Source organism: Dermacentor variabilis, chromosome 4, assembly GCF_050947875.1.
Source record: "Dermacentor variabilis isolate Ectoservices chromosome 4, ASM5094787v1, whole genome shotgun sequence".
NCBI classification, from domain to species: domain Eukaryota; kingdom Metazoa; phylum Arthropoda; class Arachnida; order Ixodida; family Ixodidae; genus Dermacentor; species Dermacentor variabilis.
In genome coordinates this window covers 69,351,647-69,378,748 of record NC_134571.1, presented here as the reverse complement: position 1 = coordinate 69,378,748, position 27,102 = coordinate 69,351,647, and the positions used below count along the sequence as shown (strand labels likewise).

Below are 27,102 nucleotides of genomic sequence, written 5' to 3'. Positions count from 1 at the left end.
CTGTGGCTCAGTAAAGATTCTCGAAACTCTCCAAGTTCAGTCTGTAGCTACCTTCAACTACGATGTAGCCACTCACTACCGACAGTAAATAAGCTAGGCACAGCAGGCGCCGTCGAAATCTATGACCTCACGACGAGGTAGTGCGAGAACTTCCCGGTGGCGTCGCCACCAATCTTACGTTTTTTGCGTCTGTTCTGGCTTATAAAGCCTCCTGTCACGGTAAGGGGGACTTTTTCGTATTATAGAAGCGCAAGTTACGAATACAGCTCCACTTAATTTTCTCGTTTAGATTCCCTTTAGCGAATCAAGTAAACACAGCCCAATCCTTACCGCTGGCGAAGGAAGCACCCTCTACCGGTCACTTATAGAGTCCCTTCCCAAGACACGTCGTGCTCGGAGCTAGTGAAGTAAACATGCACCACTTGTCACTTTCTGTTTGCCAAGAAGGGCGAATCCCTACGAGTCGAATACGTGCTCCGCGGGCGCGCTTTCGCCCCGCACACGTTCCCACGTTCCGGAGAGAGGAGGCGGTGGGGGAAGGTTGGGGACATTGGCTGCTTTCTCCCGGCGCGCTCTCCGCGAGAATGTCTTCCTAGACGCCACGTGACCAACTGGGCAGGCCACTAGGTCATGCGAGCACCGGTCGTATAAAACCCACTTGCGACTGGGGCAACCTTCCTTTAGCGCGTTCTCGACTCTCGGCAGCAGCAGGGCGGCTTGCACACGCGCTCGCTCGCCGTACAAGACGTTTGTGTGTTGTTCCCTTGCCGCCTGCCTGCCTGCCTGCCCGCCTGCCTGCCTGCTTGCCCGACCGCCTGCCATCGCTGCGACAACGTGCCCAGCGTCGTGCAATTCGCGAGAGGGATACCGTTGGGCGCCTAATTTGCATACCGTAGCTCCCGGACTGAAATAGAATCCGCCGCCACACCAACCATTCGGCCCACTTTCTCTCTCCCCCCTCTTCAGCGCTCCCTCCTTCTCTTATTAGGATCCTCCCCTTCCCCTCTCCACCAGTTCTCGACAACCACCAGTAACGACGTGTGACGTGTCTTGATTCCTGCTGCCCTCATCCTCTCCCATCCTTTCTCTGTGGATTGACGTGGTCCGCGACAGAGTCGCCGCAGTCGTCGGCAAGACAAGCACCATGGTGAGTAGAGCCTCCGTTGCTCCTTCCCATATCGCGGCCTGGATGCTGCGGCCCCACGGTCCGCGATCACCATCGCCGCCGCGAACCGACAGTTCCTCTTCCTGTCCTGGTCGCGTAACCTTCTTTGCACCACATTAGCACACTCACAGTCGCTGTTAGCAAATTTGAGTCATTAGCATTTTTTTTTCGTTTCCGGCGTTACGTTCGGCATCGAAGTGGGTGTCGCCCGAGAACATTCGTCTGCGGTCGTGCTCCAATCGAAATAATCGATCCATGCGGTCCGTTCAGCTGAAGAGAAAGAATTATTATGCGAGAAACGCCCAGAAACCAATTGACACTATTTGCTGTAAACCGGATTTTCCCAACGCATTAGTAATTAATCCTGTAAGCTGTCATACGCCATTCGTCTGCAACTTAAGAAAATGTAAAATGAGCACGTGATAATAAACATATTGTTCAAACGAGGTCTTTGGTTATGCCGAATCGCAGAGCTGGCCGCACACCTTTCGAGATTACTTAAAACTGCATTTGTGTCTAGAAAAGCATGCTAAAATTGATCACTTCATTTGGGTTAACGTTATTCCGACAAAAGACGCCTTAGGGCCTTGGAGTCTAACGAAATGGTTCTCGGAACCCGGCTTAAGTATCCGTTGTTGTTTACTGCTGTTATCGATTTCTTTTCGGTGCCTACGGTAATACATTACTTTGCGAAGTGTACCTTTGAATCTTTGCGAACCACATATCTATAGCGCATTGAGAAGGGCTCTGTCTGTCTCCAGTTTTGGGTAAAACGACTTTAACTATTCACCTGTGCGCGCGAAAGTATTTTAAAGCTATTTTCTAGTGATCAGTATATTTGTACTTTAACAAGATTCACACTAATTAAAATTTCCGATGGCGAATCATGTTATCGTGTATGACTTATTCGTGCAAAATCTTAAAGTTGAATACTGTGGGGAAAGAAAGCGTGCTTATAAATATGCTCCAGGCCATGGCGTCGCACAGATAGCTTGCTACTGTTGCCTACCGCGAACCTGCTGGTTCTGGCAGGCACGTGGGGTTCTATTGGCCCTGAGTCTTATATCGTCGTGCAGCAAAAAAAAAAAAGGAAAAGAAAAAAAGAAAGAAAAAGAGAAAAAGGAAATAGAAAAGCTAAGCTACAGATTACTGCGGCCATGAATTGAAATGCCTCGACAAGAAATGGCAAACAGTATTTTTTTTTTATTCTCTCTATGCGTCTGCGCGCTTGTGGCGCCATTGGTTTCTTGTTTTCAAACACGAAGCTTGTCTATACGATTATGTTACCGCACGTACACCCAATTTCAAGTGGACGCTGCTCGCCGACAAAATGTGTGCTACCATCAAAACATAGAGACGGTGACAGTGGAGAGAAGACTACTATATTGTACGGCTGCTTTGAGCCCTCTTTGGAGGAATCGCTAGCGTTCCCATCCAAATAGGTGACCTAATAATTGAGCAGCCAAAGGGATCATTACAGTAAACGAATGTTAATCGAATTCATTTTAGTAAGAAAATGTACTAATCTTTGTATGCAACTCTGCCTTATACGAAATGATTAGAAAGCGGAACGAATAATTTTTGTTAAGCTTATGTTGCAGGTGGGTCACAATTAAATCTCCTCTTCTAAATGTTTGGAATAGGAGCTAGCGATCAAATTAAATATGGCAGCATTGGTTATACATGAAGCGTTGATTAGAGATGGAAAGACATGTCAGTGCGTGGTTTTTGAGTCTTTTGGAACGATAATAAAATATAAGTTTACTATTACACGTTGTGTCATAAAAACATTACATCTTAATCACATCTTCATTTCTGTTCTCTTCGTGAGTATTCGTGAATGTAGACAGCCGGCCCTTGAATGAACACTCCTGACAAAAGCTTAGAGCATTACCAGTTTTACGTGTGCGTCACGGACGTGCATAGCTGATTTCGAGGCAGCAAGGTCACTTGGCTACAAATCGGTCAGCCGAATGGCCGAGGTGGGTTACCTGATGAGCTACTATAGGCATTGGGGCTGATTATATTGAACACATCAAAAGCGTCGCTGTAGAAACAAATCTTTCGCTCTAACTCTGACTTTTTCTGCTTCATCGTCTTCAGTTTCATAACCTGACAAACATCCCGTTATCCGAATTATTGTAATTAGAAACTCCCTTAGAAGTTTGAATAAGATATTGTTCATTGTAGATTTCTATCAAAACCGTCATGTCTTTTGACATGTCGGGCTGTGTGCAAAACGTTATGTGTTGGTGCTTTTTCTTGATATTGGGCTCTTTCTACTGTGGTTTATAGAACCTTACATAAGTACATTTACTTTTTCCGCCCACGAATTTTTATGCGAGAAGCACAAGTATATGCAGCTGTTCATGAAAACAAGGTTTAGATATCTTTAAACAATAAATGACCCGGCAAAATAATCCAGATTCATGCGCTCTGTCTATCTATATTATGGGGACGCGTTACATCAAGTGTTTCAAATAATGCCGTGTTGGAAACGGCCGTAGAAAAACGTACTAATAGAAACGCAACCCTTGCTGACTTTTTTCACAGGTTTTTCACGTTAGCTCATAATTATAAAACACATTGTGTGTGACATCCAAGTCGCGATGCGCGCATTTTAATCATCCTGCTTCCAAAGGTAAGCGTAACAAGTAAAACCACCTCCCATACATTTTTTTTTTTTTTGTGCTGTTCATAGCACCCCGTCAAAACGACAGAAACATAGGCCCTGTTGGAAAGTAAAAAGCGCTAGCAGCGTTCCGTACTTCGTTTGCACGTTCGCGGTATTTTGTTGGCTTCGTGTTTCTTTTGCCTCTTGTTCATTTAGCAATGTGCCTTTTAAGTTTTCTATACAAATTATATCCTTGCCTCATGATTATCACCTCTAAAACACTGCGAAAGAGTTTTGCCGTCGAATTTCGATTCCAGCTTGATAAGAGTAGCGTGAAATCTTTATTTTCCCCATCTCACAAGGCGCAGCCGGTGCCATTATCTGGTATGACCATTTCCTCGCACATTCCGCTCGTGAACAAAAACGAGAGAGAAAAAAGAAAGAAAACTCCGACGCTACGCATTTCAAAGCTAACGGCCATACAGCTCCACCATTGTGGCGTCAGCTGCCACCCGTTATGCAACAGGTGATCGCCAGCGCCTTGCGCTCTAGCTGCAGATTGTAAGAAATGAAGAAATAGAATAACCCCTTACGAGTTCCATGTGCTGCCCACAATGCAGCAGCAAGAAAACGGGAAAATCATGGCCTGTCAGACCGCTACGGTGGCGGTGCGCGAGGCATTCCTAAAGCTAACGGCTATACGGCCGCACCGTTATGGCCGTCAGCCCTCTCCGCCCTTATGCAAGAGGCGGCAGACCACGTCTTCGACGCTGGCTATAGATTGTCTTGAGATAACGCCATCGCAGTCGTCATTCAAGGCCGTCGTTACGGCGCGGGGCACATGTAGACATTCGGCCTTTGGTTTTCCTTCAAGCCGGCGTTAACTCGCAACACGCGCTTTTGGGTCGCACCAAAGCGGGAAAAGCTGCCATGTTTACTTTGTCCTTTTTTTTTATTCATTTCCTTGCCTGTCGCACTACAGGTGATAGATACCATGCGGTAGCATTTTACGAGTTCCGATAAAGCGTCGAATTTACATCCCTTCAAGGATGCATTCCGCGTTCATACTTTTCGTTTATGCAGGACTTACGCGTTTATTAATAGCCAGCGGCTTAGACACACGTGTTTCCTCTCTGCCGGTGTTCTTGCTTCGAACACGAACTACGGGAACTGTTGCAATGCTGAAGGAGAGCAGGAACGAAATCGCAAAATTGGCACGGTGTAGAGTACACGATGGGCCAACATACTTTTTTCAAGAAAAAATGATTTAAGATCTTTGTGATAGCATCGATTATTATTCTCGTGGTAGCCACAGCCGCCCGGAACCTTACGAAAATCTTAATTTGGCGCGGAAACTGCTAGGCACGTTTAGACCACCGACTTATGCGCGATCATGTCTGCAGGCTTCCTTTTCATGGTCACTTCTGTACGAAATGACCATGTTTGAAGTGGAAGCTTCTTGAGAGCCCACGAACTTATATTGCAAAACCAGAAATGCTACTAAAGAAAAAAAAAACGCTGCGCTTCTTGGAAGCATTGCGCTTTCTCCGCACGAACAGGTGCAGAAAAAGGACACAAGTTATTTGCGATGTATAAAAAATATGGATAAATATTATATCGAGAAGTGAAATATATATTGAAATCAGACATCTAAATACGTGTGAACTCCCGGTGGCAGCAGTATGAACCTGCGGAATACCGATGGTCCGATTACACACACTCACACACACAAAAAAAGAATAAACAAGAACAAAGCTCATCAGCGCTTACTCTCATATTTTAAAGTTTTGCAGCCTATAATGACAATCTTCGCGCAAATTTGCAAAGAATACAATGGAAGTGATATGAGTAGAGACCGGATTTCTAGGCACTAAAATGTGGATTTTAGGCCCCTATAACGGGCCCCCTAAATCTCATTTTATGCCCTATAGAGGCCTCAATAGGCGCTATAATATGTTCACAAACAACGGCCTATTTTATGTATTCAATGTGGGTAGCCTATTTTAGTGATAAGAAATTAAAGTGGTGTTCGCTTTTGAGGCCTGAAAGGCAGTGACCACATTGTGCAAGTTATCCTCAATACACGATCGTGCATTTTGTCGATCCATGCACTACATCCAACACGCTTGATGTATTTGTTCTGATACTGTGAACAGGTAGTGCATATTTATTAGCCAAGATTTTCTATATACAATGGCGCACTAAGTGCAAGTGGACCACGTACGAGAAACACCAAATATGCCTGGAAGCTTGCTAAACGGTTGATGTAGAAGCAACAATCTATGCCTAATAAACTGAATTCAACAAATGTTCCAGTAAGAAAACAAGTGTTGACTAGTGCACGTTTATAAATACTTGTAAAAAATTAAAGTAACGCTAACGCATGATTGTCATTTCTGGGTCTTGGGAGTTCAAGACTGCGCCATTTTTTTTTACCCAGAGTCAGCTTCGTAGGCTGAAAACGAGCGCTAGACACTGAGAGCGGTGAAAGGAGCGTTTTCTTGTGTATTTCGATGTGTTTGACGACTTTATGCACTCTGGGATTTCTAAGCGTTCGACTCTAAAAACCTCCGATATTATTTTGCCCAGAAATTAAGTTCGTGATTTTTGTTTAAGGCAGACTGCACGTTTGGACAAACTTTTTTGATAGCTGTTGTCACGCAAAATTTGATCCATTAAACTTGTGTTATGGTGCGGTGGCTGTGTCCTGCCTCATGAACTGTTATACAGAACATTTCCTTAAAGAATTTGTTTTGTAAGTCAATAAAACGTTATTCTTGGTAAAGTGCTTCTCTGTTTATCACGCGTTGGAGGAAAGGAGTGTGTATCTCCCTGGATGCACTTACTTAAAAGAAAAAAAGAGCGCGGGAGGGTCGAGTGAGGAGCATAGTTTGTTGCAGAGGGGCAGAGCACAGCTATTTCAAAGTTTGGATGAGCCGCCAACGGCGTGTGCTAAACCATACAAGGGGTGGAGGCGCCGAAAAGGGGGACCACGTAGTTATAGTCGACAACACTTGCAGTGGATTTTGCGCGCTTCCGCCCAAGAAACAGGCAATGCAACGTTCAATCAGCGGTCTCTCCAAGCTACAATCTACAGCACTCCTCTCGCCGAAATTGTGCGTCATTCCTTCTCGAATATCCGCTTGCAGTGTAGCATTAAGTTTCATGACCACAGCCAAAGAGGGTTACTCTTGCCGATATTTTTTTTTTTTTGCGTTGCTAACGGGTGTCAGGCAGAAGGCAAGAGGTGCTCAAAAGCTCAACCAACGTTGACAACGCAAGCCCTTGTTTGTTAAGCGATATTGCCAGGTGCGATGCCATTAGAAATAGCGTCTACCACTACTACCAAGTATTGCGCAAAGAAGTAACCGAATGAGCTATCGAAACAATAGCGCCCCGAAAAAGCATTTTCAGTTGCTAAAAGCAAAAACAGGCGTATACGAGCACAAGAAGGAGGAGGAATAAACTTATTTTGGAAGCAGTATTCCGGGGTAAGCCCCGGTTCTAGTCTCGGTGGGAGGTCTCCTCGTTCCAGGAACCCTCTGGCCTTCACTGCTTCCTTAGCCCTGGCGACACAAAGTAGAAAAAATGGGAATTTATATACACTGTAAAGTCAGTGCTAAACCACTTCTTAACTCGTAATTTGTGATGATGATGTGTAGTGTTTTATGGCACTAGGGCCAGTTATGGCCAAAGACCGCCATGGCACAACTCGTAATTTGTGCCTATTCATCAAAAGGGTGGGGGCCTGGCCCACCGGAACAAATAGACATCTACCTAATTCCGGTTTCTAGATATGAGGCTGTTTATTCATTTGTTTATACGACTCTTTGTATAAAGAAACCAAAACACATGATGCAACTAGGGGTGTGCGAGTATTCGAAACTGTCAAATAACGGATCGAATAGTCAGTATGTGTAAATAGTACTATTTTACGAATAAATTTCAAATATTTCAAAGCGTCAACTGCGCCCATAAACTTGAAGCAAAAGGGCGGTAACTTTTCACCCCCACGGGCATATTGTAAACATAATACATAAGAACTGATGTAGGGGAGCAGGCTACCTCACTTCGGTAGCCATACTTTACAGGCTGTACAGCAATCATTCGCGCTCTCTGAAGAGTACCGTGCATGCGAAGAAACTACTTGTTTGTTCTTAATGCTTCATTTGTGCTCTTAAGAAACAAAGATTCACAGCGTGCCATGCAGTGCCAGAAAATTGCTAACTTTAACAATACTGGGATATGAACACCGTTTTATATGAATTGTCATAACGAGTATTCATCATTCGAAAAATATTCGAAACGTATTCGATTCGTATTCGATTCGGTCCCAAAAATCAATATTCGCGCAACCCTAGATGCAACTCTTTTTGCCTCGTAGTTTCGGCTCTTGTCTCAATGAGAACTTTTTCTGCTGAAAAAAAGGAAAGTCCTAATTATACTTGCTTGAGATGCCACACTCTCGCCTTTGCAAGATAGACAGAGTCAAAATTTCTCAAGAGAACTGAGGGTGCTTACTCAGCGGAGTATTTTTTTTCTCAAATAGTCCAGGAAAGTAAATAAAGCGCCACATTATTACTTTGACACCATGCGACTTCTGATGCATTTTAGGCAATTCGTTGCAACTTGCGTTATGATCCGCTTCCCACTGCATCAAGGAAAGAGCCATCAGTACCGTAGCAGCTCCGCAATACTAATATGTTTTCTTCCTTTACCGGAGATCCAACACGACGTCTTCGCACCGCTTTGGATATACATGTCTAGGTTCTGCGTTCGGACAAGCGGGCTATGAACATCCATGATTCCTAAGACGTCCTTAACTCATATGGTCATCACCTTCGCAGCTTATAAGTACACCGCTTGTTTCATGCTCTCACCAACATTGTTCACTATCATGACCGCTATCCCATTCTGCATCAAATTCCTGGCAAGTCACTTTCATACAAAGAAAAAAAAACAGACAAATCTAGTGCAATGTTGGAATCTAAATGAAACGTAGCTTGTTTGAGCTAGCGAGGTAGCGGTAGCAGCGCGTGACACGAGCGCAGCCTGTAGCTGTTATCTAGTCTATAGCTTGCTGACAGCACAGCCTGTTGCTGTTAGCTGTATGCATCAGCTCCGCTATCTGCGTTGTATGATTCTTGTCGAGGGAGAGAGAGAGAGAGGTATTTATTATGACATAAAGGTTGACAGGTCGGCCTGAATCAATGTTCTGACATGCTACTGGGCGTTGGGGGAAGGGGAAAGGGTGTAGACAGAAAGAATAGAGATGCTGATTGTGAAGATGAAGATGGTGGTGAAAATCTTGCACGCTCCAAGACTCTTCAATGTCTCTTGTCCAGTCCGCTCTCATATAAAAATTTGTTGAGAGCCTTCATGATATCAGGCTGATGACAAGGACCATGCGAAGGTCCCAATAGAATATCTTCAGTTAATAGCGCAACGAGAAATTTTGACAAGATGTCCGTCAGCGATTTTCTCTGGACATCAAATCGCAGGCAGATGCACAAGTGGTGTTCTGTCGTCTCAGGAGTACCGCATTCCTCACAATTCGAGGGAAGAATGTTGATGGGAGGTGTAGGGCACAGTCAAATGAGACATATCTAAATACATTTAAGCTCCATATCCCTTGTGTCGCACTGACACATTCATCATGTGGGATTGGCCAAGAAAGGCCAGTGACAGTGGCACAACCTAGTTGCGCATACCTAGTGCTGAAGTTCTCTGTTCGGGCACATACACAGTTACACATATCTAGTGACCCAAGATGTCCACTAGGCCAGACAGCAGCCAGCTGCAGCAAGCTGTGTATGCAAGCGCATGCCCAGTTGGCCATCGAGCGCATCACCAGTGGTCCAAGTTGTCAATATATATCCACAAATATATTCATCGAGGAAACGACGACAAATACTAAACCCAGGGGAAGAGGCACCTAAAGCGGCGCTTTAAAAATGATACGCTGCACCCTTTATACATAAAGTAGGACCATGAGCAGATAAGAAATAATGTTTGTACACATTAAACAGACCTTAACCAAATGTGACAATACAAGAAAGGCACGAACAGTCATCAGTTCTTGCTGGTGGGCGTGTTGTCAATTGTCTTCCAGTTCTACGAATGAGCGCCAGTGTATTAGCGACGTGCTAACCGAACTGTACTGACCACACCACAAACAGACCCCCTGGACAAGGTTTCGTCTTCGATTATGGACGCACAAGATGACGAAGTGAAGAAAATGTGCAATGCTTGCTCTGTGTCCGTGCCTGCATAATCACAGTCTCAGAGCACGTGGACTGCATTCAATGGCTCCGTCAACGCACCGACCTATCCATCTGCCCATTGCACAAGCGTGAGAAATTCCGGAGCCCGAGTGTTTGCATGCACTGGCCCTCGTGAGCTCTGCCGCCCCAACAGCCCGCAACTGTTGCGTGCAACCTCGACGTATTCTGAACCTTTGAAGGAGGCGGCAATGTCGTGACCGCATTGTAGTCGAGGAACAGGCAGCGCCTGCAAATTCGTGCGGAGGGAATACTCTCGGGCTCTTCCGAGGCGAAGCGCCGAACGAGCGAACGCAGCTCGACGAGATGGCGGCGGTGTTGCAAGCGGGAGCGCACGGCGGCCGCCGTTAACTCGACTTTACGCGAGCGGAAAACCGGCCGCGGCGAAGGAAGCCGGCAACCAGGCAGGCAATCCGCCGATGACACCCTTTGGCCGCGGCCGCCACACGATCGAGGCAAGCTGCCTTGCCGCGTCGAGCCGAGTGGTCGCGTGGCGTAAGTGGCACGCGTTCTTCTTTCCCCGTTGAAACAATTTGGGTGCGAAAAGAAAGAACGAAAAAGAAAGGGCCAAGCGAACGCATCGCCGTTCTTTTTCGCAATGATTAATGCCGCCACCGACGGACACCGGCGCGCTGCGGGCCAAAGGTGACGCAACGGGCGCCCGGGCTCCTCCTGGGGAACTAGTCTGGCGAGGGACTCACAGGAAGCGTTACACTTCACCGGCTGTGCGCCGTTGCCTTCCCGCGATGCTGCCGTACGTCCGTACACGGTTCTTGTCGTGGAGCTCTTTCTCGTGCTCTTATTTCTTCGTGCTTTACTTTTTGATTAGTTTTATTTTATGTTGGCGAAGTTTCACATCGACGCTCTCCAGCCTGCGTGACCTGAGGTGCTTCCAACAACTCCGCTCACGTCCGGCGAGCATACATATGCATCGAACGGCGCACCGAGCGTATGCCATGCGATCGGAGAGGTCGTGAGACGGATGCTAAAGCCGGCTGATGCCGGTTGTTGCTGAGGCAGCTTGTGTTCTCCAGCCAGTGTGGTGTTCTTCGAAATTTTGGGGGGGGGGGGGGGGGAGGGGGGCAGGAATTGTAAGCGAGCCAAGTTATGACCAGTCGGCTAGTGTGGGTTCAATTCACAACTTTATCGTATAGATGACGCAAAGTACACCTTTTCCTCCTGCTCGCTAGAACAAAGGAAAGATATCACAGAGTCAAGTGGTGTGGCACTACAGGAGCGTCCCTCCTGCGAAAAATGCTCAGACGCACACCCACGTTGAATACAGGCAGAAAAGCCACAGAAAGTAATGTAAACTATAAGTAACATCGGTCCTTTGTGAAATCCGGAATTGGCTAACATATTGTTACGCCCCTCCACCAAAAATGTTACGGCAGTAAAAGACGTTAGAAATGTATTTACAGGATATTTACAAGAACTGTAGAAGCTGACAAGATGGTAGACAGCGCGCGAAGTGAGGAACGTCATCTTCTTCGGACTAATCTTAAAACGCCTTCTTCGTCAACCTGTCACAATATTTCCATCTGTGCTAATGACAAACAGAGCTGGCGGGACGGTTAAGCTTTACATTCTCATTACAATATGCTTCTTAGAACTTTAGCATCAAAATGAGAAATTTCCCTCTAAACATACGTTCCCATACGCGTACAAGACAGGACCCTGTCATGTTTACGGCAAATTTCCTAATCTTTCGTAAAAATGGAGAACAAGTGGGCGTAAATTCATAACGGAACAGAAAATCTGCGCATTTTGCAAGTCCTGAGGATGCGAGTATTCTACTACTCATGCAAAAGCATCACGTCTTTTGACAAAATTTGGGCATGCGATTAACCATTTGCGTAATGAATATTAGGGTTCAATGTCAAAGTTAGCATGTACAACTAGTAATACTAATATTTCTGGTTTGGGACTCATTAGAATATGAATGTCCGTGCTCTGCGTTTCCGAAGAAACTTAAGGTAATAGTCCCACGATTACCCCAAGTTTAGCGCACACTCGTCTACAATATTACCAGGAATGGCAAAATTGATTTCAACCAAGGTTTAGCTGTGACGTGTGGGTCGCAATCTGAGATGTGGAAATGTATATGAAGCAGCTTTCCCTTCGAACACTTCTTATGGAATGGACCACGGTGATATCGAAAAATATAAGGACTGTAATCTAAAAGTTGCGCTAATGCTACGCAATGCATCACCTTGATCCTTTTTTTTTTCGAAGCCTGGCGAAAAATCACATTTTTCAGTGCATCCAAGCTTCGTCTCTGTAGACTTCAAAAAAGAACTGACTTTGTGCTTTGCGAAGCCCACGCGTATAATGCCGCACATGGTATTGAGAATAATATAAGTGAGATTATCTTTTGTTTTGGCCTGGCAAATATCACGTGTAGAGTTCCGACCAGTTCAAAAAAAAAAAGATGATTTGACTTCGGTCCCTTGAGAGAAGCCCGTATACCCATTCCTGACAAAGTCAGGCAAGACAGCCCACCTCTGTATGCCCAGTGTGGACCCACATAAATATTACTGCCGAAGCCATTCCGCCCTCCAAAAAGGAATCCATTTTATTTTCTCGCTTTATTCCTCGTTTTCTGCGGCATCGTCTACACAAGCGTGCAGGCGTGCAGCTTTCCCTCCCGCAGTGCTTGTCTCCTCGCTGGTTTGGTTCATCGTTTCCAGGTTACTGCAAATAGCGCCTGGCCGGCCGCCGCATTTTGACAGTTCCTTTCTGCGTTGCGGCCACGCGGTCCACTCAGAGAGAAAAACCTGCCTTCTCTCTCTCTCTCTCTCTCGGCGCTCGGACTTCCGCGAGTCGCGCGTAACTGTCTGGCCCGCCTTATGGGGAACGGTTTAACGTTCGCAACGCTCTTGACAACTTCAAACCAGCCAAAGCTGCTGGCCGCTGCAGCTAATAAAAAGAAAGAAAAAGACACAAAACGCAAGAAGGTTCACTCGCTATTTGGCGCTGCGGGTGCGTACTTTCCTCGACAGCCATAATCTAATGTCGGTTCGCTCCTGCCTCCTCTGAGCACACGCAGGAATGACAGTGTACGTCAGGTCGCCGGCAAACTGTAGCGAGTGAAAGTTGGAAGAAAGAGAATGTCCGTATTCTCTGTGTGTTCTCAAAGAAGCCGCGTGAGTGCGTGTGCGTGCGCGCGTGTGTGTGTACGTTGCCAATGCAAACTCGCAGCTCAGCAGAAAACGGCTAGGGAGTGTTCCATGCATCCGCGCTCATACGCGCGTCTCAGCGGTGCACGGTGCCAATGCATTTGACTAGTGCGGGAGGGGAGATTGCTCTCGCTGGCGTGCGGTGTGAGCCTCGCTGCGGGCTAAGAATCGGCAACTGGAGGAATGAAGAAGAAGAAGAAGCGGGCTGTTTTGGTGTCGTTTCCGGGGTTGCATAAGGCGAGGGAAAAAGAGAGAGTTCGAGGAAGTGGCTACCCAGTTGGGCAGTCTTGCAGGAAAAGCAGGCACGCGGCGTCCGGCTCTCCAAAGGACAGTCGAGTCGCAAGAAAGAAATGCCGCGGGTTTTAGATAAGCTAGGCATTGTGCGCTTGACTTACGCCACAAGGCATCCTTTGTCAGAAGGCGGAGACACATTTCGTAATTTTTCTTGGCTTGGCCGTTCGAATGGCCTTTTCTCGTTTTTTTTTTTTGTTCCTGTAGTTGTCTATAGGACATATTATTTTCATACCTGAGAAGAGCAACACAATGTCCCATTTCCAGATTGTTATCACCACTGCGGCTATATGGTAAATTTTTACTTCTTACATATTGGGCTTTAACTCATTCAGTTCGTTTATGTGGAACATCCGTTCTGTTTAAATTAATGTGGTTGCAACAGTTGGTACGCGTATGTAGTTCTGAACAACATTTGAAGTCATGAAGCGCATTACACTAAAATCACTAAATCTTGTCTGTGCATTTGCCCTCGAAAAGTGGTTAGTATGAACATTAAGGAATTTGAGTGCCGCTAGAATAAAATATAGATGTGTCAATTATGTCAGCGATTAAGAAAACGTTTATATGCATTGCAAACGCGTTTCTACTGACGAGCGTGCCTTGGTCGTTGCGAAGCGTGCAACTTCGGTTGACGTGTATCAAAGTGATCAAAAAAGGAAACTGTGGTATCGCAGTGGTGCTTGCAAAATCATTGCACCCACAGTACGTCAACCGCACTTGACGATTGCAGGGGACAAATGCAGTGGTTAGATTAGAAATTTTCAAGGTGCAGCTGACGAAGAACAGGTGTAATTGGAAATCTGTTGGGAAGGCTTTTGTTCAGCGATAGACGTAACTCAAACTAATCAAGCTGCTGCTGTTGGGGATGATTATGATGATGATGATGATTATGATGGTCATGATGATGTAGTAATGGTGAATAATTATGCCGATGTTAAAAGAAACGCGTTAGCAAGGATTCCTCCAAGAACGAATGTCGTTTTGCGTGCGCAGTGAGGTATGCATAGCCTGGCGTAGCGTGAATCTTTATTCCGTGAATCCGTCAGAAATCCTCAAAACATTGGTGAGGTTTGAGCATTAGTTAAAGCGAATACGGCGCAAATTGCACACACTTGCAGCATAGCTGCTTAATGATGTCAGTATGGCTAGCTGAACAAAAGGAACCCTTGTAGCGACATAGGCAAAGACTGTTAAAGATGGCGTACCTCAAAGGGAGGTGGAGTTGGTACATGTTCCGCTCTATACAACTATCTCTGGACTAGTACGTGCAGTCAGCTGAAACTCCCTCGGAGTTTGCTCTAATTTTCATTGGGATGACATCTTTGTCCCCTATTAGTTTTTTCTCTCTCGGTAACCTCCCTACTGTGTGCGTCCGTAATAAGCGATATGTAACATGTGGAGGTCGTCAGGGAGACTACTTATATCAAGGTATCTTCGAACTAATACTGACACGAAATCTTTGACTTGTCATTTTTTTGCTTTCAGTAAAGGTCCAAACCCTCTAAATCTTAGAACAAATACTGGAAAGGGTAGAAAATAATTCACTGTAATACTTACTCCTCTGTTTATGCAATTGCTGCGGCTGCTTGATGTTTGCGCAGCCAGAAGAAATGCGTTGAGAACTTCGGTTCACCTTCTTTTTTATGAATAATGTCCTTTTACGCGAACAAGCGATGTTTTCTTGCGTACCAGGTTCCAACGATACGGAACCAAATTAACGCGCATGAACTTCGAACTACCTGAACGCAAATGTAGACGTGTAGGAACTAAGTTTTTAAACCAATAAATAATTTTGCCCATATTCCTATATTCCCCACAACGTGCGCATTGCACCTAGCCATTTTGCTACACGACGTCAGCAAACCTTGCCCTGTGTCACGAGGTCGCAATAATGTCGATGACGCCAGGTACCGCATGACGGGACTATAAGTTTAGTATCAAGTTGAAGTATGCTTATTAGTAGCGTTCCTCAACCTTAACATTTGTAAAGTGTCATCTTTTTACCTGCTTGAAGTGTGTAGCAGAGATTCAGCAACGCTGGAAACATGCATCAGTACCCATTTAACCTCGGGGCGAAAATGCTCTATGCTAGCGCCACTGTCGTAGCCATCGGCCTGGGCTAGAACCCCCGTTTCAAACGCCGGGGCCGCTAGATCTTCAATAGTCTACTCGTGGTAGGGAACAGCTCGTGCGTGTGGGAGAGTGAGAAGTTCAGGATAAACAGCGTTGACTCGCATTACCTCCAGGAAGTTATGTGCATCAACTCCAACAAATTTCAAAGGTTTGTTTCCCTGCCATGCTTTCTCGTTCATCGAGACTAATAAATTCCAAGTTGGTCTTCGAATAATTTTACGCTTTCTTTGCATACCTGAGAGGCATGATTACCATATGCCGGGCCTTGTTTAGGCCGGAAACTGCAGTAAAAAGTGGGGTAAAGCACTAAGATAATTTACGCGTTTCTCTCAAAAACATTTGGCCATAATCACATGTTGTCGCCCTCGAAGGGGCCCTATACTTCTGCACGTATGTTTAAACGTCTTAAGAAAACTGTTCGTCGAAGTTTCCAGCGACCCGCCGTGGTTGCTCAGTGGCTATGGTGTTAGGCTGCTGAGCACGAGGTCGCGGGATCGAATCCCGGCCACGGCGGCCGCGTTTCGATGGGGGCGAAATGAGAAAACACCCGTGTACTTAGATTTAGGTGCACGTTAAAGAACCCCAGGTGGTCGAAATTTCCGGAGTCCCTCACTACGGCGTGCCTCATAATCAGAGAGTGGTTTTGGCACGTAAAACCCCATAATTTAATTAAATAAGTTTCCATACTTCGCATCTGCTTGCCGAGAACTGTTTGCTGTGCCGTAGAAGGAGGCGCAAGGCTGTTGATCGCGCATGTATGTATCCGCTGCTACGTTAATGATAATTTTGTTGGTCTCAAGTGAAGGTCTGTCAGCTGCACAATGCTATATGATGGCACCATTGTGGAGGGCTCACTACTGATTTTGACCACCTGAGATTCTTTAGCGAGTGTCTAAACTTAAGCACATGAATAAATTGCAGACAGGCCCCAACGGAATGCTGCTGCCTAAGACGGCAACCGAGTGCCATGCATCAATCACTGCGCGTTGTACTGTTATGTGGTGATACGTGATTTCAATTTGGACTAATTCAGACGTCTGACAGAATTATCGAGCATGTGCAGTCTTGAGAAGTTTGACTTGACGTGATTCTGTTGCGGTGCAATGCAACTGCGTTTTCCTTCGTATCGACCTGCTCTTGATGTGTTCATTGCAACCTTCCCCAATAGATCAAAGCCGTGCTGGCTATTGCCGATAACTGTAGACTAGAATTTGCTGTATTGCAATATGCAGTGCCTCTTTTTATCCGCTCAACCACATTCTTCCTTGCTTTAAAGTGATCACTGACCCTCGCGAGTACTTGCAGCATGTCAAACCAAACCAAGTGACAGACTACCACCGCAGAATAATTACGAGAAAAGGGGGGGGGGGGGGCTGCCATTTCTATAGGCCCTCCAATCGACGTCATTACCACGACAATTGCAATTTAATGAGATAACGTTAACTCATTACTTGACATAACTGGAATAAAATGGCCCAAGGAAAACAAGCTAGCACTAAATGCTAGCAAAACAAAACACATTCTTTTTAAGCCAATCGAATAAACCATGTAATACTGGACTACACCTAACTTTCCGGGGCACCACATTGGAGCGCGTTCAAAAAAAAAAAAAAGAATTTGTAGGTGTATGGTTCAGGTAAGGGATGTGCGGAAACACCCACGAGCCAAAGCTTACATATGATTTAAGCAATAAAGACGTTATCTTCATTGCTTAATATATTCTAATACCGCTATGACTTAAAAAGCTGTACATTACGACCACTTCTACTCTCGTCTAGCATACTGTGTGCTTGTCTAGATTAAAACAACTGCTCTGAACCATACCAAGTCCAAGGTATTGAAGAAAAAAAAGCTGATAATTTTTGAAAATTTTTACGGGGACCCTAGGGAATTGGGCACTCAACCGCTCTTTGTAAAAACGATGTTACCAAAGTTAGTCATCTATATGCTAATAAATTACTGCTTTACGCAAAGAAAAACAACTTGTATCATTTTCCATGAGACAGCTCCTCAATTACATATTCCGCAGATCGCTCAGACAAGTGCCTTTTGAGCGGACAAGCAGAGCTTTCTTGCATACCAGATTCCAACGACACTTGACCAAATTGCAATGCGCATTAACTTCGAACTGCCGAAACGGAAATTTAAATCAGATGTGCGACCTGAGTTATAAAACAAATAAATGGTTTAGCAGTTATTCGTATATTGCTCATAATGTGTGAATTGTATAATCGCTTCTCGTTGTTTCTTTTTTACATTTTTTTGTATAATTACGAGTGTTCCACGCTGAGTTTCTGCATGTATTGTGCGACTACGAGGTTGTATATGTATCCACTATGTCCTTTATAAGTGTCTTCGTTTATTTTGCATTTCGTGTTTTATTGACAATTTTAATTAAAGCTCTTATGTACTAGCCTCCGTATGTTCTCCATGTCCGCCAAAATAATGCTGCTGCCTATACGGGTCTCTGGGCACTCTCAAGATGTCTGTGACATCTTTTCGCCTAGAGGCCTCCGATTCGATGTTGGATATAAACATTGACTTGACTTCACTAATCATGCATAAAACACACTCGAAAGTGCGGAGTTTGTGAATTATGCGAGGAATATTATGGCCTCGATGTACAGTCTTAGAGTTATAGAATGATTACCCGCCCACAATGTTAGAGAGATATGACAGAGTTGTACATTCTCACCCTGTTTAGTGCTCTGTAAAAGCAGAACAATGTGGCATAGCACCAAGCTATAGGCGAAGTTCACGTGTAAATTTTACTTATCAGAAGGCGCATCGGAATACGTTTTTAACGTTTATTTGGGAAAGAGGAAGAAATAGGAGATGAAAGGCCGAGAGGTTAACCAAAGTAGGTGGGGCAGTTATGAAACAACAAACAGAGTAACTGTCCGTTTGGCTACTACGTAGAAGGGAAAACGAAGATATAAAGAAAACTGCAGGTCTAACGCAGATGGAATGTATGAGAACGGAAGCTTTACGGAAGCGGTTAAATGAATGCTATACAACCAACTCAATATGGGTACAATTATGTTTACTTTCATCCTAAACAACGTGTAATCTCACGCCATGTTTAGGTTCGCCCGCCACAAAAGTCAAAACTTGAAATCTAATGCAATACTAATGTTTATGCGCTACACCGTTCGCAAGATATGCTCAAACGCAAGTACTAAATCAAGCACTGGCACAATGAAGGCAAAAGAAGACTGTACCGTCTTCGATGCGGTTGCAATGCTTTTAGGAGCTAGCGAGAGAGAGAGAGAAAGGAATGAAAGGGCAGGGAGGTCAACCTGACGCACGTCCGGTATGCTACCCTGTACACAGAAGGGGGAATGGGGTTAACGGGTGGTAAGGAAAAAAGGAGAGAGGACGCTGAGGGCGCGTCAACCCAAACGTACGCATGTAGACTACAGTCGGTCACTGAGGTCGGTCGACTTCAGGGCCTGCCGCAATGCACGTGTCGCTTTCTAAGCTGGCGATTCCATTGAAAAGCCCACTTGCATTTTTAGAGCAACACGGGCTGGCGTCGGCTGGGACCACGGTCAAAGAAATCTGTTTAACGTATAAGAGGACGGGCGTGAAGCCTATCGAGCATAGTGCATGGCGCTTGTGCCCTGAAGCGAGTGCAGTCGCACGGAACGTTCGTAATCGTCTCTTTGCTGCCACAAGCTTTACATTCAGGACCGCTGGCCATTCTCGCGAGGAAGGAGTAGGCGTTTGTGAACGCCGTTTAAAACAATAGACGACATATGAGAGATTACTTTCGGTACGGAATCCTTTTTTTTGTCTTTTCCTTTTGTGACATGACGTTTATTGACTCGGAGACTCAATTCATTGCTAGTGTGAAGGAGTATTGTTGTTAATCAGTGGTCTAACAAATGGTCAGAACACATTCGAAGTAATGTCACTCACATACCCACACGCCTATCCTGTTCAGACGATTTACGGTGTTTTGGCCTGGTGCATAAACGTCCACCTTCACACAGCACACTGTACGAAAGATCGTTGTCATTCTCTCGCAGATTTCTAGTTTAGCGCGCAATAAATGGAATATAAACCTCTGCATTCTTTTCTCTGCACTGGATCATTGTCTCTCAAGGTTATAAGCGAGGCGGTTACCTGTGATTGTGCGCATTAGATGCAAAACAAGAGGTCGCAAATTGCAGAACACGGCTCCATTTCGCCAAGGCCGTTGTTGAGTGCTTCACGTAGTTTGCGTTACGTTCATGACCTATTGATGACAAAGGTAACAGATTTATAGGCTGCATTGAACCGTGCTGGAAGCTACGACAGAGTTGTTCGCTTTAATACTGCGAAGGCGACCTGCTAGCTTTGACCTCAGCGCCCATACAATGGTGGTGTCCCTGACACTTTCCATTGCATTGTGTAAGAGGCCTCGTCAGCTAACGATGGGGTTAGGTTAGGGCTGATAAACGAGATGCCTATGACTGTTCATTTGTGTAATGATACTTTCGAACAGCGTAGAACCCTCTGCTATCTTTTCCATTCAAACCTGTTGCAAAAACACTGGTTGTACTTTGCTTCAGACAAATGTTGTGCGTCGGGGTTTTGTTGCGTATAGGCTTCATTACCTACAGTTAACAGTTAACATTACCTACATTACCTACAGTTAACTAGAACGATGCTGGATTTATGCTAAACATTGAAGGTAACATGAAAAAGAAAAAGACGTTCTACTTGACCTTGCCGCGGCGCAGACGTCTGATGAAGGTCCTGGAACATAAAGCCATAAGGAAAGACAACGTTGCAGTAAACTTGCCATTCAGAATTCAAAAGGTTTTGAATTGATTCAATTAATAATAAATCTATTTGGCATTTCTTCCTGCGCTTTCGTGTCAGCACGTTTCAGCTAACTTTAGCCAGAGTGTAAAAATCTGCCGAATGCACTCTAAGGCAACGCGGCCAAATGCATGTTGCACACTTTTGTGTGTAGTGTGCCACGCTATTTTTGTATATTGCTTAATTAGATAATTAGTCAATATTCATTACCCACTTATGAACCACGAAACTAGGATAAAAATTTAGGTTCTTTAGGATAATACTTCAGGTTCTCTGCAGCTCGACTAATGTTTCTCGTGTACTGCAGCTCCAGTATTTCTTGTGTAATGCAACTGATCAGCGTACTCTGTTTTGCTGTATGAATAGACTCTACGTCGTTCTCATAATCTCAGCAAACGCCCTCCTGATATCCCCACTTTTATCACATGTCCTCTTACGCATACCGGTGGGAAGCTATTTGCTATAATTAAATTAGCTCTACGGTTAATCATGCTGCTTCAGTTGCGCTTGACACATATTCAAGGCTAACATAGAAACATGATGTTCCATAGCATTCCTATGGAAGTATCGTTGGAGTATGTGCCGAGAAAATGCCAATGTTGACGGTAACAGCAGGTGATGTAAACTTACCAACAAGGAGACTGAGCTTGAAACGGAATTCACGAATATAATGCCTGCGGCTATTATCAGTTTATTTCAATGGTTAACCGCCAGATACATAAAAAAGAGATATTCTAAAAATATGTAGCCCGTCTAATGAGAGAACCTAAGCAGCTCGAGCTATCATCCAGGTTTAAAATCCTTTCATAATTTCACGGCCATTACGCTGCTAACATTACACTGCTAACCGGTCATTCTTCACATGACCTGGACGAAAAATACTGGGGCTCACGACAATTGTCATTCCCGCCATATTGAATAATCGGGCACGTTCCCTTTCAGATAGAATATGCGTAAAGGAAAACTTTCGTTTTATGTGCTGGTTGTTCTATGGCTGCTGTCTGGCAAGAAAAGGACAGGTTGATGAAGTAAACGTTCACATCCTGCCGTTAGCCGGTAACGTTCGCGCTTCGCACAGTCTTTTATTTTTTTTGCGATATTTCTCAAACTTCCAACCACTTAGAAGGCGTTCGAGAGCACGGAATGGGGTCACATCACAGTAGCCAGTCGTACCTTTCAAGACTCACTTACATTTTATTGTGTTCAAGCCGCATGCACCCTAGACGTTCGATGTGAGGTCGGAGTAGTCCTCTTCAAAGGGAGGACAGGTGTCTGTCAAAGGCCGTTGATCGCTTTTTTTTACAAGAAACAATCTTATATCAGATATAGCGATAAAAGCACGCATACATAGAGGCCAGTCAGCAGTGCATGGAATTGAATGCATAAAATATGAACGCTCATACACACTCGCTTGCTGTAGTGTATGCAAATGATTACGGGCTCAGCCACACAATGGTTAGTAGAAACCACTTCAGGTCACCGAATACGGCTAACATAGGTTTAGTCACTTCAACAAGAGATCAACTGCAAAGGTGATCAATCTTACGCACCAGCACAGTCGCAGATTTAGAAAGTGCAGCTAGTATCATTATCATCACCCTGTTAAAGCCTTCCGCGGTACAACAGCCTTTTCTAGAAGCATTCGACTGTTTATCCCGAATCAGCCAAACCAACCTTATACCCTCCGATTTCCTTCCTAAATCCCTCTATCTACTAACCTGTCGCCCAAGGGCTGAGTTCCCTTCCGTCGGCACGCATTCTGTTGTTACAATACCAGTTATCTGTCCTACGGATTAGATTATCCACCTAGCCCTCTCTGCTCATCTTAATGTCAACTATAATACCATCAGTTCAGGCTTGATCCCTAATTCTTATCTCTCTACAGAGAGTTTCGATATTTAACAAAATTAACAAAACCTGTTGCGTTGGTATTCACTTTCTTTCGCCCTGCCAAGTGTAAGCATTCTATCACTGAAGCTCGAGCAGTGCTTTGTTTTAACCATAGAGTAATGTGAGAAATAATGCAGCCTGTTCGGCCCCATTTCATAACTGTTAATATGCTATCGCGCGCACGTGCAACACGAATGCACGCGTTTATCATCATGCCTACACACGCACGTACGCATAGAGTACTTATTGAAGGTCGTTTACGACTGCTGAAATAAGATATTAATTCACCATACTGTTCAGGCAGCTTTTCGTGAAAGCTTGCCTTGCTTCAGATGTAAATGAAAATTAATAAATAATCGGTAATCATAACGTTTATATGGCGGCTGCATGCGCAATATAAAGGCATAATACACGCTCACAACCAAATACATGTATGCGCATTATGTATTATTCTTCATCTGACGCTTCTAGCAGCAATGTTTTCGAAGGACATGAGTGCTGGAGGTCGTACAAGAACAACTTTGTGACTCATGTGACTTGTGGTATCCATGTTTCTCATGTGAGAAGTAGTCGGCACAATCTCTTGGTAACAATGTTCTTCTTTGTTGTTCAAGGCAACAAAAAATATGCACGTGCATGTAACACGTTCACCACTTCAAAGGGGTCTGTACGCACCAAATGGGCTGTTGTACCGTTTCGTCTGTTCAGCTACATCGAAAATTAGATTGATAGTCCGAACTCGTTTTGCACTTCATAAGCGGCTGAATTATTGGGAAATGAACTTCTGATGAATTTGTCTGCAGTTAAGCAACGTATATTCAAAGGCCTATGAAACCGGACTTCAGAAGGGTGGTTTGTTGGGCGTGCTGGCAATGCATCCTTGACTTAGGCAGCGCGAAGTCACATAGACGGAGGAGGGAAAAAACAGACACAGCTCATCTTTGTTTTCTTTTCTCTCGTCTATTTTATTTCGCGCTAAGTCGAAGAAACCGGACTGCAGTGAAAGAACTGAAAACCTTGACATTTTCTTTTGCGGGGCTTCTGTTTCTCCACGAGCCATTTTCCTTTCGCTCAGTGATGTGCTGGCTATGTTTTTTCTATAAATAAGCACTCAGGAGGGTTTCCTCATGCTTGTCAGACAGGTCTTCTTTGAATTAAATTGGCTGTTAATACTTGGAAGCTACGAGACGTGAAGTGAAAGCCTAAATAAGGCTGCTGCTGAACTATAGCGGCTGTAGCTTGGCGTTTTAGTGATTTTGTGCTCAATCGACGACGTTCCGTTGCATTGAGTAGTCCGTACGCAACCGATTTGAAGCTGAAGGGGCAAAAATTAATTTTGTAATACGTGTACTGAACCAAGCTGGTGGTACAGCAGGGCATCGCAGCCTCGCACAAATTTGTGCAAATCAGTGCGATATAATTTTTACACCAAGAAGACGTCACAAAATATATGCTGTAGATCTTAAGGAGCTCTGCGTATCGGCGGCTGTTAGGTGTGTGGAAGGCCGGAATGGCGGCTGGAAAGCAATTCGAACGTGCTTTACGTAAACTCACTCGATGTAAGTCTGGTGCTGGTACCGTTCGGCCATCTTAGTATTGATGTCGACAAAGGGCTTCCAAGTGACGTCTTATGAACCTCTCCGTTTCATAAATAGCGTAACGTCATGAGACGTGTACAAAGTGAAGTGCGAGACGCGTGCGAAAAGCTGGCGGTCAACACGTTTCCCTCCCTACTTGGCCGCTGTGGCATCTGCTACGACAGATTTGTCCGAGTACAGTGCTCAGTGATTGAAACGCCATACTCAGACTGCGTCGTGGCCGGCGCTTTTTGTGCCACCGGTGATCGCTGCGTGATCGAAGAGGAGGCCGAATGCAGTTACTATGTATCAAAAAGCTTCGCGCTTTAATGTGACAGAAAAATGCGTCATCTCAGTGTCACCAACGCCCACCGGTGGTGCAAGAAAGCACCGGCTGCCATGTTGTCCGAGTATCACGTTTCAGTCGCTGAGCACTGTACGTGAGTTCGCTGCCAGAAGCTGTCCATCAGCGGTACGTCGAGAAGCTCTTCGCTTGCGGCGAGCTGTGCCTCGATTCTTTCCTAATAGACTAATAAAGCTGTTTCTCTCTCTCCCTTCGTAATAGACGGCTGGGAAAACTATACGAAGGGTTGGCCGAACGTGTGGCTCGGCAAGACGTGGGGATACGCGTAGAACACCGTCCGCGAAATTCGATCCGCGGCAGAAGCGCAGTATGCTTACATGTGACTCGTCTCTGATAAGATCCGCGCAAACACGGATCAACTGCAATGCACATAAACTGCGTATCTGAGCAGCGTGTCCTTCTTAAACTGCGATGGAAACTGTCGCGTTTCTTTTTGTCAGCGTACATACGTGCAAGGATGGCCATTAGAAAACACCCACTTACCCGTGGTAAAGTGAACTCGAATATTCTGTCGACGTCTGACGGCTGGAATTCATTGCGGCGCAATTGCAGCACCCACGTTTGTCGCCGCTTCTCGTCTCTTGCGGAACAAAAAGAAAGGCGATCCCACTGACTTATTTCGGGCGAAATACGCATCTAATCACGCAGCAGCTCGCCGGCGTGACGAACCGAACCGCCCCCGCCCCCCCCCCCCCCCCACCCACAAGAAAAAATTGAATACCATTGATGCACGAAACTGTCGGTGCGTGATAACGCGAGTACAGCGCGCCTTTCGCCCACGAAACGCTGCCGCATGTGCTCGTATATCACGTGACCAACTCGTCATGGCGTAGGCCGGGAGACGTCTGTTGCCTTGAGCATGCGGAAGTAATTCTCCGGCTGTAGGTGTTTGCGCTGATTTTGTCTCAGTTAACTTTCCATATGGTGAACATTTGTATCTCTGTACAAATGTCATGTATCTGCGGAAGTTTGTAGTACTCTTCCGATTCCGCATGGTGTTGACACCACAATGTCGTAGTACTGTCATAGCGCTGCCACAAGTAGTGACTACCACTGTATGACCACATGAACATAGCTGCACAAACAAAATTTTACAGTCATGCTACTCCGCTGTGTCTGGTTTCGTGTGTGGTCTGTTGATGAGCCTAGCAGATAAAAGGGATAGTCTTCAGAGTTTCAGAGACCTGTTGTAGCATTCCTTTGCCAGCGAATGCATACATTCAGCCACACTGGCATCAAGCGCCTATGCCTCGAGTTCAACGGAGCTTAGCCCATTCCAACATTTGCCATAACTCTAGTAGTTGTTAGAGCGCCCATGTGAAAAACCATGTAAGCTCTATCCCCACGTTTTTCTGTACGTGATACTTTATCGATTATTTAAAATAAATTGTGGCGTATAGAGTCCAGAAACAGCACAGTGTATTATAAAGGACACCGTATTCGAGGGCTCCGAAACAATTTTGACAACCTGAAGCTTTTGATGTGCACCCAGTGCTTGTACATGAATCTTCTTGGATCATTACCCCATGGGAATGCGGCCGCTGCAGCAGGGATTGAACTTTCGTGCTTAGCAGCGAAACGTCACAGCCACTGAGCCGCAGCAACGGGTGATACCTTATCATGTCTGTGATAATAGTAAATACTGAATGAAACGTAGGTCGCATTTAAGAGGACGCAATAAGCGTTGCCGAAACTATAACGTTAGCATCGCAGCACACGATGCTACATTGGGAGAATTGGCTTCGGAAATCGAATCCGAAGCCACTCGGCGCTAAACGCTTAAAAACACAATGTATCCAACTATTCTAGAATCAATAGCCGCATCCACAAAAAGTTCTTACGCAAGAATTCTTTCTAACAGAAAATTTCGGCCAGTGCTGAAGCTGGACATGTATCATTAGCGAATGCGGCCGGCCAATGGCAAGGAGCACTTACGAATGAGAAGCTTTGTGAATTCGGCCACACTTATTTTGCCTGATGTCTACCCGTCGACGTTGATACAACATCATGCAGAATACACAACAAAAGTCAAGCATTTCTGTGTGATGCCCCATAGTGAGCAGGAGGAGTGTTGCTTGCTACAGGCCGACTCAGCCTCGCGAAAGTTGCCGGCAATTTCTCCGCCCTAGAGCGACTTGACAAGTGCGGTAGGGCTTTGAAGCCCATCACATTCCATCTGGTAGCACTAGCAAAAACTAATGGCAAGGAAAGATTCGAGCCGGAGTGCAACAGGCTGTGCGCTATCCATTCAACGTTGACTCGCGCGCCTCACCTATGACACTCTATAGCTCTGCATCGCGGAAAATTTTTAGGAGGAGCCGACGTGCCTCTCTCGTAAGTATCCAGCGTCCTCGTGGGAACAAAATGTCACCTGTGCTTGTAGGTAGGGTCCCATCTTGAGCTTCAGTCCATCTATTAACACTTTACATACTGCACCAACTTCTGGGCACCCTAACAAATAATGGTGGATGATACCCAGTGCCCGCAGCGCGCTCAGGACAACGAGGCGCTAAGTACTGCCTTGCACCATTCTGAAGAGTTTGCGCTGACGCTATGCGGATGTGATCAAGGAGGGTGGCTATGTTCTCACAAGGTTGATTTGGCCGAACCTACAGGGAAAGAAAGTGGCTTAAGATGGCCTTCTTTGCGACTGTCTTTTGCGGGCCGAGGAGCCTTCTTCGTCGGCCTGAGGTGCAACGCTTTGTGTGAAAGGCTGTCAGCGGCTTTGTTGCCCGCTACGATATGTGAGGGTATAGTCTGTGAAAAGCGATGGCAAAATTGATGTTTCGTAAGCCT

The 27,102-nt window shown here is 45.4% G+C and overlaps 1 protein-coding gene across 1 annotated transcript in view; it reads left to right on the top strand.

The window, feature by feature from the left end:
- The first annotated feature begins 693 nt into the window (after window positions 1-693).
- The window catches only part of LOC142579327 (uncharacterized), a 38,645-nt gene continuing 12,236 nt past the window's right edge, over window positions 694-27,102 (top strand). The window contains exon 1 of the mRNA XM_075689397.1: window positions 694-1,147. Within this exon, the coding sequence (XP_075545512.1) occupies window positions 1,145-1,147 (3 nt within the window). The 5' untranslated portion in view covers window positions 694-1,144. The remainder of the gene's footprint in view (window positions 1,148-27,102) is intronic.